Genomic DNA, 18549 nt, shown 5'->3' on the forward strand with positions numbered 1-18549 from the left:
GAAACATCTCTAATTTTGAAACAAGGGGATAGCAGAAAAGAACAATTATAATTTTTTCAGTTTCCTCATGCAATTCAAAGAAAAAAGTGCTTAGTACCAAAGATCGTGTGTTTAATTGGTTTCAAAAATCTGCCCACAAGAAATAGGCGTCAATTCAGTTAACAAGTCAAAGCGACAAAATAAAGAAATGGGCCAAAAATATTCTTAACACCACAAGAATATTTGAAATCTCCAAGTTAGCTTGCACCTCCCTCTGATTGCCAAAAAGCTATCAAAGGCTATAAAAAGGATCTGAAAGTTATACTTTTAATCCAAAAGCATAGTCCACAAATTGCCGGAGAATAGCAGCATTAATTCTCGCTGCTGTATCAAAACACAGAGGGCAAATCCCCAAAATTAAACCGCCGTTGACGCGCATCGAGATTGAAACAGAAACGAACATAGACGTTGAGACATTTTCTAAGTGTCAAAAGTATTCTAATTTGGTTCACAGTTTCAATTAGAATCTGACAAAACAGCCGTCAAATTGCCCGATAAATGTCGCTGTTGACCTCACTGACCACCATTAGGATTAAAAAATTGTTAGAAAAAATCAAGACAAAAATTGACGAGTCTAATAGTTCTTCGAAGTGTTTAAAAGTGTTCAAATTTCATCTGCAATTTCATTAATTAGATAGATATGGTGAATTCTCTATTAAATTGCAGAACAAAATGCTCAATACTAACGCCTGTTTGCAGTATACTCTAACGAACTTTCATAATTTAACGCACGAAAAAGTGGACATCGTAATTTTCTTTCAAGTTTTAAAAAGTAATGGAATTTTGTCCCCAGTTTCAATAGTTCAGCTTATATATTGGAGGACGGTAAGCTTAATACTAATCCCGATTAACAGGATACACTAAGGAACTTGGATAACATAAAAAAGCATTAATTCTTAGTGCCCGGGCTCTAAAGATTTATCCTGTTTCCTTTTGAAGTCTTGATATTGCCCTCTGACCTTGAACGTATTTCAGTAAAGTTGCTGAATCAATTTCAAATTCCATTCGGTTGAAACCGAGAGTGAGGTAAGTCAGAAGTCAAACTTGAAAATTGGTGATTAATGTTAAACGAAAAATGTGATCAAAGGTAAAGTGAGATTAAAAAGGAGCGCGTGAAAAAGGCCACTGAGAGGCTGCCCTCAGCTATTAACAATACTTAATTCAGCTTCTAAACTGAAAGCTATACCCCTTAGTAGTAATGTCAGCCAGCAATCACTCGTGATTTTTGAAAACCTCATTCACCATGACTTAATGACCGATTTCGATCGGTTTATCGCTATTCTTTTGATTTTGCTCAATTTACGTTTACCGTATTCACTTCATTGCGTAATTCAACGAAAGAATTCCAAAGCTATTCAGTTGAAACAGTGGGTTAGAAGAGTCACGAGTCAAACGTGACAATCGCGACTTTTGTAAAACGATAAAGGCGACCAAAATGTAGAGGGAATTCAAAAAAAGGAGAGCACCTAAATAATAGCCAATTAGAGTCTGAGGGCGGCTATAAACAGAAAACCATAACGCCTCTTCGAGCCGTGAAAACAATAACGCCTCTTGGAGTTGCAAAAACAGAAAACGATAACGCTTCTTCGGGTCGCAAGACAGCGCCCCAGTACAATTTGAAGTGCAATAAAAAGGAGACCGCCTAAATAACAGTCGATGAGAGGTTGATGTCGGCTACTAAACAAGTTTTTTGAAATCGAATCGTCCTAATTAAAGGCTGTAGATGCTGTTTCAAAGCTTGCCATAAAAGAGATGGGTTGAAACTTTATGCGCGTATGCACATTACAGATCCTCTTTGTCATTTCGTGCCGAGAGAAAAGTTAGAGTAGCAAAAAATGTCAAATCATACAATTGACGCAAATATATTTTTCTCACGAAAAATTTGTTATCATTGATCTCTTCACGAGATTATATGATAATTTAAAGAAATTTGAAGCATGAATGTATTGCAGTATGAATGTATAAATAAATACACAGTACTTTGTAATATTTTCTATTTCTGGACTATCGGTGGCCTATCAAGATGTTGAGAAAAATTGAGAAAATAGAACGCTTTTATTCTCAGAGCACCGTATAGATGTATTGTGCAGTTTAAAACCACAACCGATAACTGTAATTTGAATTATCTTGCTTAGACATTGAATCATAATATAATAGAGGAGCGAATATAAAAGAAGAGTTATATAAACGAAGAATATAACCGAATATTATATTTGGTTATCTATCAGAATGGGGTTCCTAACAGTCAAAATTAAAGAGTTTTGAGCTCTACAGTTCATAAAATACAGTGTTAGACACAGTGGGTGAGAGAACATATAACAACTTACCACAGCCATTAGCTGCATATAGATTTCTGGGATCGAGCTTCAACACTTGTCTGTAGAACACAAGTGCACGTTCTTGATACTTCGCTTCCTAAAACAACACAAAATATCAATATATTCGTAGAATGCCTGACGCTAGATGGACTCGGGTTTTGAAGAAGCTGCTGTCTTGAAAATCGGTAAATTTTTTTCTCGAGAGAAATGGTTTTACACAAGAAATGCTTGCCTTTGTAACGGATTTCAAGAGCCAAACATAACCGACTAATGTCGCGAGAATTGCTCTCAAATGACCGGCGAGCGGTTGGCTTCGTCAGCAGCCAGCAACGGTTTAGTGACCTCTGTGCGCTATCTCTTTATCCAGTTTCTGAAGACGAAAATCAAGTGGTTCAGACGGAAAATCGGTGAAGCAATAAATTGCAAAAACGAGACAACAAGGTTAAATATATTTGCTACAAATTGCTTTTGAGAGCAATAAACAATGATTTCCTAAAAAGTGCCTGTTAGATCGTTCATGATTTTAAAAAACATTTCTACTATAACTCATTGTTAATGAGGATCAGAGATGATGACATTACGCCACATAACAGAAGCTGAAGGGCGGCATCAACAAAGAGAGAGAGAGAGAGATAGAGTGAGAGATAAAAAATGAACAAAAAGGAAAGGAACCCTAACCGACAGAGAAAAACAGACAGGAATATTTTCCATGATTGGATTCGACTCTGCAATTTCTAGTTTTCTAGCCTTGTTAATAAAAAAAATCACATAAAAAAAACTGAAAAAAGCGAAATCCAAAAAAAAAAACAACTTCGCAGTAAAAAAGTTCAAAACCATTTTTTTGTCGCCAAAGTTATGCAAAATCATGCTAAAATTCAAGAAATAAATATCTGAAGAACCTTTTCATTATCTCAAAAGACTATCCGGTATGCCTGTTTCAAGCCTGAAATAGTTTAGTAGTTTCACAGGCTCATAAATACAAATGCACTTGGAACAAACAAAATTTTCCAAAATTTTGAAAAGCTCAATTTTTTTTTCCAAAAATTACTAAAACTGGAGTATTAAAAAACGATGATCACTATCCCATTAACTCTGGAAACTATGCAGCAGCTTATTATCAGACCTTGGAGGAAAAAACATTCAAAAACAGCAAAAAATTGCAAATATTTTAAAGATTAAATTCGTGATATTAAAATCTTGATGAAGATTCCATTACATCTACAAACTGTGCAGAAACATATTAATAAACCCTAGAGAAAGTTCAGTGGCTCTTGAGGCTAAAGAAACCTAACAATCGACAAAAAAATTCAAAAAACTTAACAAAAATTGCAAATTTTATTTTAAAAAAAATGCTAAAACTTGTGATAATAAAAAAATGAAAACTAATCCATGACCAACAAAAATTTTCCAGTAGCTTATTATCAAACCCTAACGGAGGTTTTCTGACCCTTGAGGTTCAAAAAACCTGAATAATGACTATAAATGTCAAAAAATTGAAAAAATGGCAAAAATTGTAAAAAAAAAATATGCTAAAATTGGTGATGTTAATTCCATTTAAACTAGAAATCATACAGTCACCTACTTTCAAAACCTAGAGGGGGTTTCTTGGCTCTTGAGGCTGAAAAAACCTACAAAACGACAAATTTAAAACTTTCAAGCAAGTTTTATAAAAAAAATTGCTAAAATTTCTGACATTAAAAAGTTGAAAAACTATTCCATGGCCAATAAAAATTTGTCAGTAACTTTTTATCCAACCTGTTAGGATGTTTTCTGGCCCCCGGGTCTAGAAAGACCCGAAAAAAGAAAAAATGTCAAAATTTGGGGAAAAAATGGCAGATTTTGTCAAAAATTGCTGAAATTCGTGACGTTAAAATGACGAAACCATTCCATTACCAGTAGAAACTATGCAGTTACCTATTATTAAAACCTAGAGGAAATTCCTTGACACCTAGGGCTGATAAAAATCAAAAAATGTCAACAATTTTCAAAAAGCTTGAAAAAGGTTGCAAAATAGTACAAATCTGCGGTTGTTTAGTCATTTTTAGCAAGCGGTTGTTCGTTCGCCCGCTAGCCACGGGGGGGGGGGGCAACGGGGGCTGATGGGGAGAGAGGGGGTGGTGGGGCAACACTGGGGTGGGGGACAACAGCGCAGTGGGGGGGCAATAGTGGGGGGGGGGGGGTCAACGGTGGGGGTGTCTTCAACCTCTAAGAACCACCCTTTACACCATAAGTATAAGTCTCCAAAATAATTTGAGCTGAAAGGCTCTAAGAGCACTTAATGCCCGCTGGGCGCTACCAGTTTATCCCGTTTTTGAGGACGAAAAGTCAAAAGCGTCAGACGAAAAATCGGTCAAGCAAAAAATCGCGTAAAAAAGACCGACAGGACTAATATAGTTGTTACAAACTTCGTTTGAGAGCAATTAAAAAGTTGGCGTTAAAGTTACTAACCACTCAACCAAAAAACAAAAAAAAACTAACTACTCAACCAAAAATCTGATCAGCGATAAATGATATTTTAATCATTCCACCATTGCGGCCTTCATTTTCCTTAACAGATAACATTTCGGATCTTGGAAACGTTAAAAAGGAATGAACAACCATTTTTTCGAACAGAAAAGATCATCGCCATCTTCAAGGAACCGAGCTCGTTTTTCCGAAAAGGCGAAAGGGTTAGGTTCTGACTTTATTCAACGATTTATGCATCTTCAAAAACGTACTCGGTTATGTGACGCGATCCCATTGAGACCCGTTTAATAACTTGAAAACTTTCGTTTCTTTTCTCATTGAATATAGTAATCATTATGGCTTTATCCAGCAAGCATAATGCATTTAAATCTGGGAAAAAATTGTGTTAACCTTTTCTTTGTCCCTGTTTGGAACGTGTAGTGTCTGTAGCCAGACATTGCCCAGGGCCACCAGACTGTAGGTGTCGTTTTCTAGGCCAGGTGTCTGGAGGATACGCTCGAACTTCTTCTGTCCAGGGGCTGCCTCATTCTTACACAAGTGAAGGTTGCCAATCAACGCCCAGATATCAGGACTGTTCTAGAACATAAGAATAATTTGTGTGAAATTAGACGAGTTATTCAGTCAACTTGTTATCTCCTCGAAAAAGACGAAAGTAAAAAACCGTCCCCAATCAAAAAAAATCTACGCTCGACTGACTCTCTAATGAAACTACTCACAATTTTCCGCTAACATAGCCGCACAGAAACTGATCTGAATTGATCAAGTTGCCGATTCAACCTTTTAAGATTCAACATATTTTACATTTTTTTTAAATATTTTACTCAGAAAAAAGTTGTTGAGTTTGCTTTGGCCTTGCCACACAGCTTTTATTATATGAATCCTCTATCGACATTGACAGCTGTTTAGGTTAATCTTAAGTGAACACAATTTTAGAGACTGCTTAAAGAGAATATTTAAATAGGGAAATCATTCATGATCGAAAAAACTTACGAATTCAGCTTAAAAGCCACTGTGAGAAAGAGCGCAAGACCACGAAACAAAAAAAACCCAAGAGCACCGAAATATAGCTTCTCCAAGCCCACAGCTTCGCGGCTATGATAAAAACATGACACCTTGAATTATTACAGAAGCTAGGAAAACGAACATTGATCGGTAAATATATTGAGCTGCTATAAACAAGTAGATCAACAACCAACGAATTTTCATTTATGAATTTGAATAAAACAAAAATTAAAGAAAAAAATGTTAATCTGGTTTCTAAACAAAAAAGGGGGTTTTGTGTACAAAATTATTTTCACTTGTGGAAAAATAAAACTACACTGTTAAATCTCCAATAGATCCTTTTCAAATGACAATCGAGTACTATTTGTTCCAAAGAAGTGATAACTTAACCAAAGTGCATACCTGGTTGACTTGCAATGCTTCCTTGAACCAATCAGACGCCTCGTAAATCTGTTCACGGTTCCGGGCCATGCATCCCAGTCTCAAATAGCCTAAACAATTAATGTTTAATATAACAAAATAATGTCGACGATTTGCTATCGACCAAATAACGGAAGCTCGATGCTGCTCAGCCGGGGTTGGGTTTTTAGTACCTGAGCAAAAAGTTTACTACAAATGGTGTAATTAGATCTTATATAAGCCACTAGTATAGGCCCCTTATTAGATCTATATAAGCCAAAGTGAAAATTGAACCTAATTCGCACACACTGCTTTTTAGTAGAAAACTCCTATCAATATAAGTTGTATAGAATTGTGAATGAGGGGGCAATTGGCTAACTGGCGACGCAAGAAGTCAAGCCTGATAACGTTCAGTCACTCGAAAAGTCATCGTTCAAGCAGAAACTTTGCATAAAAACACATGCATAGAAAAATTTCTGCGAGCTTCGTTCGAGAGAAATTTAAAAAATGACACTTTAAGAACATGCAGCTATGCTCATTTTCCCTAACTCAGTCTGCGCTTTTCAGTTAATTCTGGCCAAAATTATTATCAAAATTTAAAATCAAATTTTAGCCAACAAAAACTGGTGACCACAATGGAGCTGAATTGAGAAAGAATACAAACAAAAAATTCTGACTTAAGAATTGAGCACTTCTTGTACTTCTTTAAAAAATGTATGAGTATTGCGATATTTATCATCACCGGGATATCAAAGTTCGGAGCGAAAGCCATCTATTGAATAACTCAGAGAGGCTGATAAACATAACCGACTAAAGTCGCGCGAATTGCAAAAAAACCAAAGATAGGAAGGACCCATTTAAAAATGAAGTTACGATAAAACGATAATTAATTACGAAAACAGAATTCCTAAATACAAAAATTTGAAAGATTTTGAATTAAAAGCAAGATTTTGGGTCTGCTCCATATTATACTCCACCTTATTGATTTCATATCTTGAATAAAAAGAGTAACTCCTGTTTTGTAGAAATTGGGGAACGAAAGCAATGGAAACATAGCCGACTAACGTCCGGCGAATTGCTCGCAAACGACCGGCGAGCGGTTGGCTTCGTCAGTAGCTCGCCACGGTTTTGTGAGGCTAGCTTTAGCTTAATTGAAGGGGCGTAAGTGAGCGAAGCGGGGGGGGGGGGATGATGGGGTCGCAACAGTGGGGGGGGGGGGGGGGGGGGAGGTGGTCAACCTCTAAGAAGCGCCCTTTGTGCCATAGTTATAACTCTCCAAAACAGATTCTGTGAATCGCATACTTGAAGATTAGTGAGCTCAAAAGCTCTAAGAGCACTTAATGCCCGCTGGGTGCTGCCTCTGTATCCCGTTTCTGAAGATGAAACGTCAAATGGGTCAGATGAAAAATCGGTGAACTGAAAAATCGCATAAAAAAGACCGACAGGACTAAAATAATTGTTACAAACTTCGTTTGAGAGCAATTAACGACGATTTCTTAAAAAGTGCTGGTTAAGTCATCTATGATAGCATTTCTACAATAACTCAGGGTAATGAGGATAATAGATGATGACATGACGCCACATAACGGCAGCTGATGTGCGGCATCAAAAAGAGAGAGAGAGAGAGAGAGATAGTGAGAGAGAGATCAAACGTGAACGAGAGAGAGAAGGAAAGAAACCCTAACTTCTAGTTTTTTTTCAATAAATCATATAGAATAAAACTAAGAAGGCAAAAATTAAAAAACAATCTAGCTTTCGCAGTAAAAAGAGTTCCAAACCATTTTTTGCCTCTAGAGTGCTGTCAAGTAACCCATCTGCAAACCTTAAAAAGATTCGTTGGCCAGTAATGATCGTTAAACTCAGAAAAGGACAAAATATTCAATAAACTTGAGAACAGTTGCAAATTTTAAAATGTTGCTTGAATTCATGATATTAATATCTTTAAAACCATTTCATTGTCTCAAGAGACTATCGATTGTCCATGTTTCAAGCCAAATAGTTAAAACAAAATTAAAAACAAAATTAAATGTATCCAAAAATAACTAAAACTTGAGTCATATAAATATTGATCAACATTCCATTAAATCTATAAACTGTAAAGCAGCTTGTTATCAAATCTTGGAGGAGGTTCCACGGACCCTCGTGCCGGACAAAAATTAAAACATTAAAAAAACTTGAAAAAAAGCACATATTTAAAAAAAAATGCTTTAATTCGCGATATTTAAAATCTTGAAGACCATTATACTACATCTAAAAACTATGCAGTCACATATTATCAAACCCTAGATGATGTTCCGTGGCTTTTGAGGCCGGAGAAATCTAAAATATGACATAAAATTATCCTGAGGCCGGAGATTGAAAATTGCAAGTTTCATGAAAAACATTGCCAAAATCTGTGATGTTAAAAAATTGAAAACTAATCCATGGCCAACAAAAAATTTCCAGTAACTTACTATCAAACCCTAACTGAGGTTTGCTGACCCCTGAGGCTCTCAAAAAACCTGAATAATGACTAAAAACGTCAAAAAATCGAAAACATAGCCGGCAGATTGCCGGAATAGCTGCGAAAGAATAGACCTGCGTGCCATATAATAGAGATAGAAATCGATACAGATCTAACTTGAAGAAAAAATCGACGCCGCTCAAAAAACTAGTCTAAAAAACATTCAGCGATAAATTAGTAAAGCTTGTTAATATTCATTCCAGGGAAACCTCTTATTAGAGACCTTTACTGCACATAGGAGTTCCTTTGACCTTAAACAAATTCAAATTAAACTTAAGTTTTAAAGTGCAAAAGTCATTTTATTGAGTGATGTAAGTCACGTATGATCAAAATCTAATTACGCAAATAACCTAAAAACTTTCGCTAAAGCGAGTGAGAAATGACGTCACGCGCGCAAATGCCGTTAGTGAGAGGAAGAAGTCATTCAGAAAATTTGATTTTTTCAGCTTTGCTGTGTGACAAATGTAAAACGAAAAAAGAGCGTCAGACGACGAAACAAAAAAAAACCAAGAGCACCGCAATATAGCTTCGCTCAGCTTACAGCTTCGCAGCTATAAAAAATATTAAGTTTTGCCAAAAAATGCTAAAGTTCGTCATGTACAAATCTAGAAAGATATTCCATCACATCTAGAAACAATACAGTATCTCAAAGTCAAACCCTAGGGGAAGTTTTTTGGGCTCTTTGAGGCTGAATAAACATAAAAAAAACGACAAAAATTTTCAAAAAGATTGAAAAAATGCAAGTTTTATCCAAAAAAATGCAGAAATTTGTGATATTAAAAATTTAAAAATTATTCCATGGACAATAAAAATTTGTCAATAACTCATTTTAAATCCTATAAGGAGATTTTTTGGCCCCTGGGTCTGGAAAGACCGGAATAAGGAAAAATCGATGTCAAAAAACTTGAAAAAACTGCATGTTTCGACAAAAAATTGCTAAAACTCGTGATGTTAAAACGTTGAAACCATTCCATTACCACTAGAAATTATGCAGTAACCTATTATTAAACCCTAGATGAGGCTCCTTGGCACCTAGGGCCGATAGAGTCTGAGAGCACTTAATGGACGCTACTTGCTTATCTCGTTTTTGAGGACGAAAAGTCAAATGGGTGACGAAAAATCGGTCAAGCGAAAAATCGCATAAAAAAAGACCGACAGGACTAATATAATTGCTACAAACTTTGTTTGAGAGCAATTAACAACCATGTGGCCATGTTTTAACCAATTCTCGCTGTAATTAAGGCAGTACAATTGGTTCCAAGCTACTACGATAAAGCGCTTTAACAAGCTGTGCCAGGCTTGATCAGTAGTTTTGTGTAACATTTCAGAATGGAAGTGATCAGTGAGAGGTATACTAGATTGCCAGCTTTTTATATCTGCTATCAAGTGAACGATCGCGAACTATTTCCTGCAAGTTTATTTTGTAAACACCTTTTAGATGAGAAAAACTACTTGTAGATGAGTGCCCACTATCAGGCTTTTTGCGTAAGTCCAATGCAAGGGCCAATTGCTAGTTAGATAACAGAACTTAAAGATCGCTTAAAACTTGCCCAGCAATTGCTATCTAACCGAGTTCCAATTAAAACTCAAGCCTACAATACCTGCTATTTTTATTTTTTACACTCAAGTAAAGTGACCCAGCACTCAAAAGACCGGGAGACAAAAACATAGCTGGCAGATTGCCAGAAAATAGCCGCAATAGATTCGTAGATCGAAAGTCTAAAAACAAAAAAAAGACAGACCAAAAAATTCGTCTTTTCATTGAGGCTGATCTGTTATATTTTGATTAAAAATCTGTACAAGTTATTGCTGCCTCTATTAGCTGATCTCTAATAGCCTTCAATTAGAGTGACACACACCCATTTGACCTTATCTCTTTGAATTAAAGTAAATAAGTCAATTTCAAAGTGAGGAAATCATTTTAGAGAGTAAGGTAAGTCAAGTGTGACCAAAAATTTAATCACGCGCATGAACAAAAAAACTCGCTCCACTAAGAGCAAAAAATGACGTCACACATGCAATTCAGTCGAAATTGCATGAACGAATGAACAAAAAGTGGCTGTGACGTCATATGGTCGTAACAAAAATCATGACAACGAAATAAAAAACATAGCAGGACAAGTCCTGACGTACAATTCAAAGAATTTTCATTGATTAAACAGAAAAACTAGACCTAGAATGGACTATGAGTGAATTGAGAAAATCATTTTTAAAAAAATCATATAAAAAAATAGGAAAAAAACAGAAAATCAATGTCAAAATGCCGCATGTGAACAAAAAAACCACTAGCGAGAAATGAAAATTTAATTCAAACTAAAAACTAGGCCTAGAATGAGCTGTGAATGGATTGGGAAAACCATTTAGAAAAAAAATCCGATCCAAAAAATCGAAAAAACAGTAAAAATCAGAGTGAAATTGCCGCATGTGAACAAAAAGCCACTACCGAGAAACCGAATTTTTGTTCAAACACCGTTTTCTCACTCTACTTTAAAATTAGAGCGAAAAAAATTCACGCCGCAAAACCACTCGCTTTTTCGCTCCGTTTCCTGTTTCGGCGTGACCAAAATCACTACTCCAATTTGACTTCAAAAATCATGAAAATGTGTGAACAGATCTTAAAAAAAAAGACAGCGCTCTTCTTTGAATTGTAAAAAACCAAGAGAAGGCCAATAATAGCCCCAGCTATCGCTGTGTGGCTATTAAAAACTAAAGAGCAAAAGGCAATCACTGCGGCATAAAAAATGCTCAGCTACAAATAAAACCATTTTGATATCAACGAGAGAATGCTTTAAAGTTGAAATGTATAATAAACATAGTCGGCAGATTGCAAGAAAATAGCCGCGATAGACGCTTGCGGCCTTCCATGGAACTGAAACAAATGAAGAAATAAGATAGACAGGTTGACCACCAGTAATTTAGTAGAACACTAGACTTTGGGTTAGATTCGGGCTGTCATTTTCATGAGACACATACGCTCTATAGGGAAAAAGCCCTAATAGAGCGTTTTCAAAATTATTATTTGAAATCAAAAACTCAAGACTCTAATACTCAAGAATTAGAGCATATAGGTTTGGGTTTGGCACTACTTAGATGCACACTTTTGATCTTTAAGTAGTAAAAGTTCATAAAATTTAAAGTACATTAAGTCAGTTCAGAAGTCATATTTTTAGTGAGGTAGCCAAAAAATTGACCTAAAATCAGAACAAATGACGTCAAGCATACAAATTACAACTGCAAAGCAATAGAAGTCAATGAAATTGAAAAAGTCAATGGTCGCAAGAATCATCTGTGGAGACGACGAATTAAAAAACATAGCAGGACAAGTCCTGACGTACAATTCAAAGAATTTTCACTGACAACACAGGAGATTAGACTTAGTAGGGACTACGAAGGAACTGGAGAAACCATTTCTAAAAAATCAGATCAAAAAATTTAAAAAAAAGAAAATCAAAGTTAAAATGCAGCATGTGAACAAAAACCACCAGCGAAAAAGTGAAATTTGGTTTAAACAAAAAACTAGGCCTAGAATGAACTCAGAATGGATTAGGAAAACCATTAAAAAATCTGATCCAAAAATCGAAAAAACAGTAAAAGTCAAAGTGAAATAGCCGGTTGTGAACAAAAAATCATTAGCGAGAAAGCGAATATTTGTTCAAACACCGTATTCTCACTCTGCTTTAAAATTAGAGTTAAGAAATTTTCCGTTTGTGCCCCATCAGCTCAGTGGGCGATTTGCACCCCTCAGATGCACATGCAAAATTTTTACATAATGACTTACAATGTAATGGCACGTGCTCTGTAACGGGGGGGGGGGGGCGCATAACGTACTGGGGGCACAAATGGAGAAGATCCCAAAAACAATATTCGAAATCAAAAACTCAAGACTCTAATAATCAAGAATTAGGGCATATATGTTTGGCACTACTTAGAGGCACATTATTGACCTTTAACAAGTAAATGTTCATAAATTTTAAAGTTCCATAAGTGAGTTCAGAAGTCATTTTTTTGAGTGAGGTAAGTCATTGAAAAAGTCAATTCCAAGAAGTCAGGGTAAGACGAAACAAAAATCTGTTAGACAAAGTAAAAAAACATAGCAGGACACGTCCTGACGTACAATTCAAAGAGTTTTCATTGACTAAACAGAAAACTAGACCAAGAATGGACTATGAATGGATTGGGAAAACCATTTAGAAAAAAATCCGATCCAAAAAATAAAAAAAACTGTAAAAATCAAAGTGAAATTGCCGCATGTGAACAAAAAAACCACTAGCGAGAAAGCGAATTTTTGTTCAAACACCGTTTTCTCACTCTACTTTAAATTTAGAGCGAAAAAAATTCACGCCGCAAAACCACTCGCTTTTTCGCTCCACTTCCTGTTTCGGCCTGACCAAAATCACTACTCCAATTTGACTTCAAAAATCATGAAAATGTGTGAACAGATCATAAAAAAAGACAGCGCCCCAATACAAATCAAATTCTTTGAATTGTAAAAAACCACGATGTCACCAATAATAGCCGCAATCGCTTCGCGGCTATTAATAAAAGTTAAAAAAAAACTAATCGAATTTTTAACAAATATCTCAAAGTCAAATGGTCACGCACCTTTTTGTAAATTCTATTATTTAGAACATAACAACTATTATTTTTGCTTCTTATCCACTTCATATCGCACTGGATCTGAACAGATTGGTCCTCGTAGCAATAAAGATGACCGAAATCGGAAACCCTTTTTGATGAAAAAGGCAAAAATGCGGCCAATAAGGGCTTGGCTCTGCTCTAATAAATAAAGGCTTGGCTGCTCGCCAAGAAGGATCTCTGGATCCGCGACAATAAGGGCCCCACTTTACTTCACTTTGGCTGTACTACGTCAAGCGATGGGGGGTGTGGGATGATTGGACGAGAGGGGATTCAAATCGCCAGGCGGAGGAGGGTGGACAGGGGAGCGTTGGGAGGCGTTGAGTGAAGAGGGAGTGACTGAGTGGGGGGGGGGGGGGGGGGTTGGTCAAACTGTTCAGATTAAGAACCACCCTCCAGAACACTGCACTACTATTATTGCTAAGAACTTCGTTTGAGAGCAATTAAAAATCCGGACAGATTTGGAACCGCTAAAACGAACGGGGCTGTGAAGAGCTTTCCTCGTTATAAGTGCGAAAGTAACCGTTACAGAGGAGAGATCTTAATTTTTTCCCTCCGTTTACTTCGCTAACCCCTTTTTTGTAACAAATGGCCATTAATTTTTTGGATCAACACCTTGGGCCAATAAAGCTTTTCCAAAGATCGGCACTTTTTTGGCCATACAACTCGATTTTCTTGCATTAACTCTTAATATATTCACTTGTCTGTAGCTTATGAGCATACATCGACAATACATGTAGCACTTTTTCATGACTCTATTTGCATGCGCGGCTTTTCATTCAATGAGCTTATTGACGTGACCCGTTAACCATCCTGTCCTATAAGGCTCTTAAAGATATTAGATACAAAATGTAATGCTTATACGTTTATTAAGTGTAACTCATTTGAAATTCATAAACATGCCACGAAAAATATCACTTCCCTTAAATGGAGGGTTGGAGACAGCAATTTTTATGAATGGGTGCGACAGAGTGATCACATGAGACTCGTTAAAAAAATAGTCGGTCTATTGTCAAGTGAAAGATGACGCTTGACATGAGCCGTTGACGAGTTCTAGACCAGCCATCTTATAGTTCTGTAGATACGTCACTACGCAAAAAACTTACAATAGCAAATCCAGAATACCGTCCGGCGTAAAGCAGGGTTAAATTATTATTTGTCTAACAACAGACGGAAACAAAGATGACTTACAATCGATATAAGATGGATATTCTTTGATAATTGCCTTGTAGATCTGTTCAGCCTCTGTTGTTAGGAAAGAAGCCTCTTTCAGCCGTCCCAGATTGTAGTAAGTTGTCAGTGAGATAGCATTGTAATACTTCTCATCGTGTTCTTGTTCTGCTTTGGACCGATCGAGAGCTTGTTCAAATCCAGACTCTGCCTTTTTCAGGTTTCCAAGTCTGAATTGGAGGGCAGCAACGTTATTTAGAATCTCTGGTGGCACATCTGCACCTAGCTGCTCCTTGAGAATTTTGATGACCTCTTCATACGCATTGAGAGCTCCCTATATTCAAAGACACCCAGATGTCAGCAAAAAGCACCTCCTCGCAAATTAAACCTATAGAGAGGATTACATAAATCCTACTAAAATTTAGAGAACGCTTTAATTCCATTGACAGATATATGACACTACGGTAGAGGGAGTGTATGAACTGAAGTAAATAAAAGCTGATACTTTTAGTATATTCGGCTTCATGTGAATTTACAGTTTCGCCAAGATAGGCCTCCGTGTTTAATATTTTGTTATACCCACGTTTTCTTCTTCAAAAAGATCGCCGATACACAGACACCAAAAGCAATGGGAACATCAAAAGCGATGAGCAATCAAAAGGCATCAGTGCTGATGTCACTAGACGCAATCTGCAACTCAAGCTAAGGATTTTTCAAAAAAAATTAGCAATTGTAAGATTTTGTGAAATGTATATTCAGAACATAGCTGGAAGGTTTCAAGAAAATAGCCGCGATAGCTCCGTAGATCTGCAGAACCAAAAAAGATAGTAAAAAAATCAGACCAAAAAAATTTCGTTTTCATTAAACGCTGAGATGTTATATTTTGATTAGAAATCTGTATAACTTATTGCTGCTTCTATTAGTTGCTCTTGAAAAACCTTCAATTAGAGTAGCAAACACTCAATTGACCCAATCTCCTTGAATCAAATTGAAAAAGGTCAATGTCAGAGTAAGGAAGGCATTTTTGAGAGTGAGTTAAGTCACATGTGACCAAAAACTCAATCACGCGACTGAACAAAGAAAACTCGCTTAACTAAGAGTGAAAAACGGCGTAATGCACGCAATTCAATTGAAATTGCATGAACGAATGAACAAAAAGCAAACTTGAAGTGATGGTGACCTCATATGGTCCAAACAAAAGTCGGAAACCAGCCTAAAAACAGCCGGCCGGACGAATTTCGGAACTGACTCCATGTCTTCAACAGAAAGCAGCCTGTACAATAACTGGTTTCTGATGGAAGTGAGCATCAAAGAATAGTAAAGACTATTTTAATTCAAAAGAATATCGACTAAAAAGTAATTCAAACCAAAAAAAATCAATTACTTTTCCACTCTGTACAAATAAATCCAAAGGAAAAGAATATTTCAAGTAACCAAGACAACTTTGATTGCTCACAAAAGTTCGGACCAGCCAAAATAAGCACAAAAACATCTCATTTGGAACTAAATCCAGAAACTGAAATAAATTAAAATTTTTAATAATTTTTTTGTTAAAATTCAAAAAAATGCTTGGTAACAAAGAACCCGTTTTAATTCATGAGTATTATGCATTCGTTCAGTTACAAGTGAAAGCAATAAACAATGGACCAAAAAAGCTAAAAAAGCCTTAAAACTGGAGAATTAGTTGAAAAAAACTTCAAACTAGCGTAAAACTCCCTTCAAACACCACATCCTTTGAAACGCCATCAAAACAACAGGCAAATTAAAAATTTAGTCTAAAATAAGCTTTTTCGGACAACACAAAGATTTCGAAAAACAACAAAGCAGCTTGAAAAAGCCCCACGTGAATAAAAAATATACTTGCTTAGCGAAATTTTTTCATACCTACGTTTCTCGCTGTGAATCAAAAGAAGCCCCAACTTTTGCTTTGCGGCTGCTAATAAGAAAACTTTCAAGTCTAGACATCGTGACTCAACATCGCAGGCGTTGAGAAATTCTTCCATACTCTCATTATTTAATCAAAATCATTATTTATCAGATTAGTCATTTTTTAACACTTTTTCAAAAATATTAAAAATTAGTAAACATAACCGACTAAACGTCGGAAGAATTGCTCTTGAACGACTAGTGGGAGCTCTAATCAATTGCAGCCTGCTTCAGTCGGGGGGGGGGGGGAGGGGTAGCCTTAATGGGACTAAGAAGTTCTATGGTGGGCTTCAAATAACCACATTAGAGGTTAACATATACCACTATTAAGATTTAAAGTAAAAAATGACACCAGTTTCGGCGCACTTTTCATTTGACTTTTAGTATTAAATTGCCGCCAATTGAGTTCAGCTGCTTGAGATTGTGATTGAGAGAGAATTTTAGATCACGCGAAATGCAAAAAGTCAAGGGCGTAAAAGTCACTCGAAAAGTCAAAACCGTCAAGCGAAAATTTTGCATAAAAAAAAGACACACACGTTTACAATAATTGCTATGAACTGCGTTCAAGAGCAATTAACAACAATGAATATAAATTTTTTATGTTTGGTACAGAAACAAAATATACGTTTTACAATCCGTACCAATTATGAAAGAGTGTGCTTTTGACACAAATAAACGTACAAATTAGAACCACACCAACCACGAGTACACAATTAGTCTTTTTGACCTGTTTTCAGGTGCATCTAGCAGAGACGAAATTGATTTTTATGTGACTAATAGGGACACAATTAGGTCGGAAAAAGAAAAAAAGGTTTTCAAATTTTTGTAGCTAGGTGTCAATCATTCTCAATTAATGGTCCTTTTTCAAAATGTAATAGACAAAAAGGTTATGCGCCAGTTTAGGTGTCTCGTGCTCGTTAAGACTTCTTAACTTGTCTACAAACTTAGCTTCGATTTATCAAACTACGTTTTCTTTATCTATTATCAAAATAACTTTTTTAGATTCGACCGATTGCTGGTTGAAACTTTTGTAGATCTACCATTTGAATCATTTTCCTTTTCGCTGCAAGTAAGAAACCATTACAAAGTTCCAACTTTACAATTTTCGCGATGTAGAGAAAAAAGTGTTTTACGAAATCATATATATGCAGTTCCTTATCAATGTAAGGTCTATGTTCCTCTCTTAAGGAGTTGAGATTCAATTTTTCGTTCGTGAAAAACAATTTTGTTTAAGCAATTTGTTAGTTTTTCAGTATTTTTAAATACGTTTTTAGAAGTTGCCCCATAGATAAGAACTACGTATTGTAAAATATTCCCAATAAACCTTATAAGAAACTGGATTAACTGGGCAGATGTTTGAGCTTTTGTTAGCCCGTAAAAATGGCACAGAACTTGACGAGGCGTTTATCAATGGCGAAAACGTGCTGCCGAAAACTTGAAGGACTATCAGTAACTACAACACACATAGGTACTTGAAATCTTTCACAGATTCAACCATTTGACATTCAATAAAGAATTACTCAAAGTGAAATTATGTTGACCAATGAAAATCATGTTTTTCGTTTTTTTTGCATTCAGACAACATATTCTCTTTTATCTAGCCATTTGTTTGTTCCAGTGCTAGAGGCATAGAGAATCAGGTCTGTGTTATTCTGCGTTAGCTTAAAGTCGTTAATATATAAAAAATTGGTCCAAGAAGACCCTCGAGGTACACCATTGAGACTTCAATGCATTTGAGCTAATTTTTTATTGGTTTTTGAAATACAATTCAATTAGCTAGTACCTTTCTTTGCAAAACCATAGCAACAACTACTTTTGCATTAATATTTTATGATCGACAGTGTGAAATGCTTTCATTAGGCTAAAGATTTTGCAACAAGTCGTATTAGGTCTGTTTGTCCGAACCTGACGGATTTCTTCCACAAAGTGGCAATGGCATCAACCGTGATCCGCTTGTTCCGAAAATCTAATTGATTTTCGCTCATAATATGAAATCGATCAAGTAAATTTAGTATTCTGTTATAGTTAATGCCCTCAAAAGATTTTCCGATTGTTGGTAATAGCCAGATTGGTCTAGTCAGAAATTTCGTG

At 36.1% G+C, this 18549-nt stretch overlaps 1 protein-coding gene across 1 annotated transcript in view; it reads right to left on the bottom strand.

Annotated features, from left to right (window-relative positions):
- Nucleotides 1–18549, bottom strand: part of LOC142344887 (RNA polymerase-associated protein CTR9 homolog) — a 75580-nt gene that overhangs the window by 37111 nt on the left and 19920 nt on the right. The window contains exons 10-13 of the mRNA XM_075396930.1: nucleotides 14554–14866; nucleotides 6228–6316; nucleotides 5214–5399; nucleotides 2367–2454 (exon numbers count right to left, since the gene is read on the bottom strand). Of these exons, the coding sequence (XP_075253045.1) occupies nucleotides 2367–2454; nucleotides 5214–5399; nucleotides 6228–6316; nucleotides 14554–14866 (676 nt within the window). The remainder of the gene's footprint in view (nucleotides 1–2366; nucleotides 2455–5213; nucleotides 5400–6227; nucleotides 6317–14553; nucleotides 14867–18549) is intronic.

This window comes from Convolutriloba macropyga, chromosome 8, assembly GCF_964194025.1.
Source record: "Convolutriloba macropyga chromosome 8, txConMacr16.3, whole genome shotgun sequence".
NCBI lineage: Eukaryota > Metazoa > Xenacoelomorpha > Acoela > Convolutidae > Convolutriloba > Convolutriloba macropyga.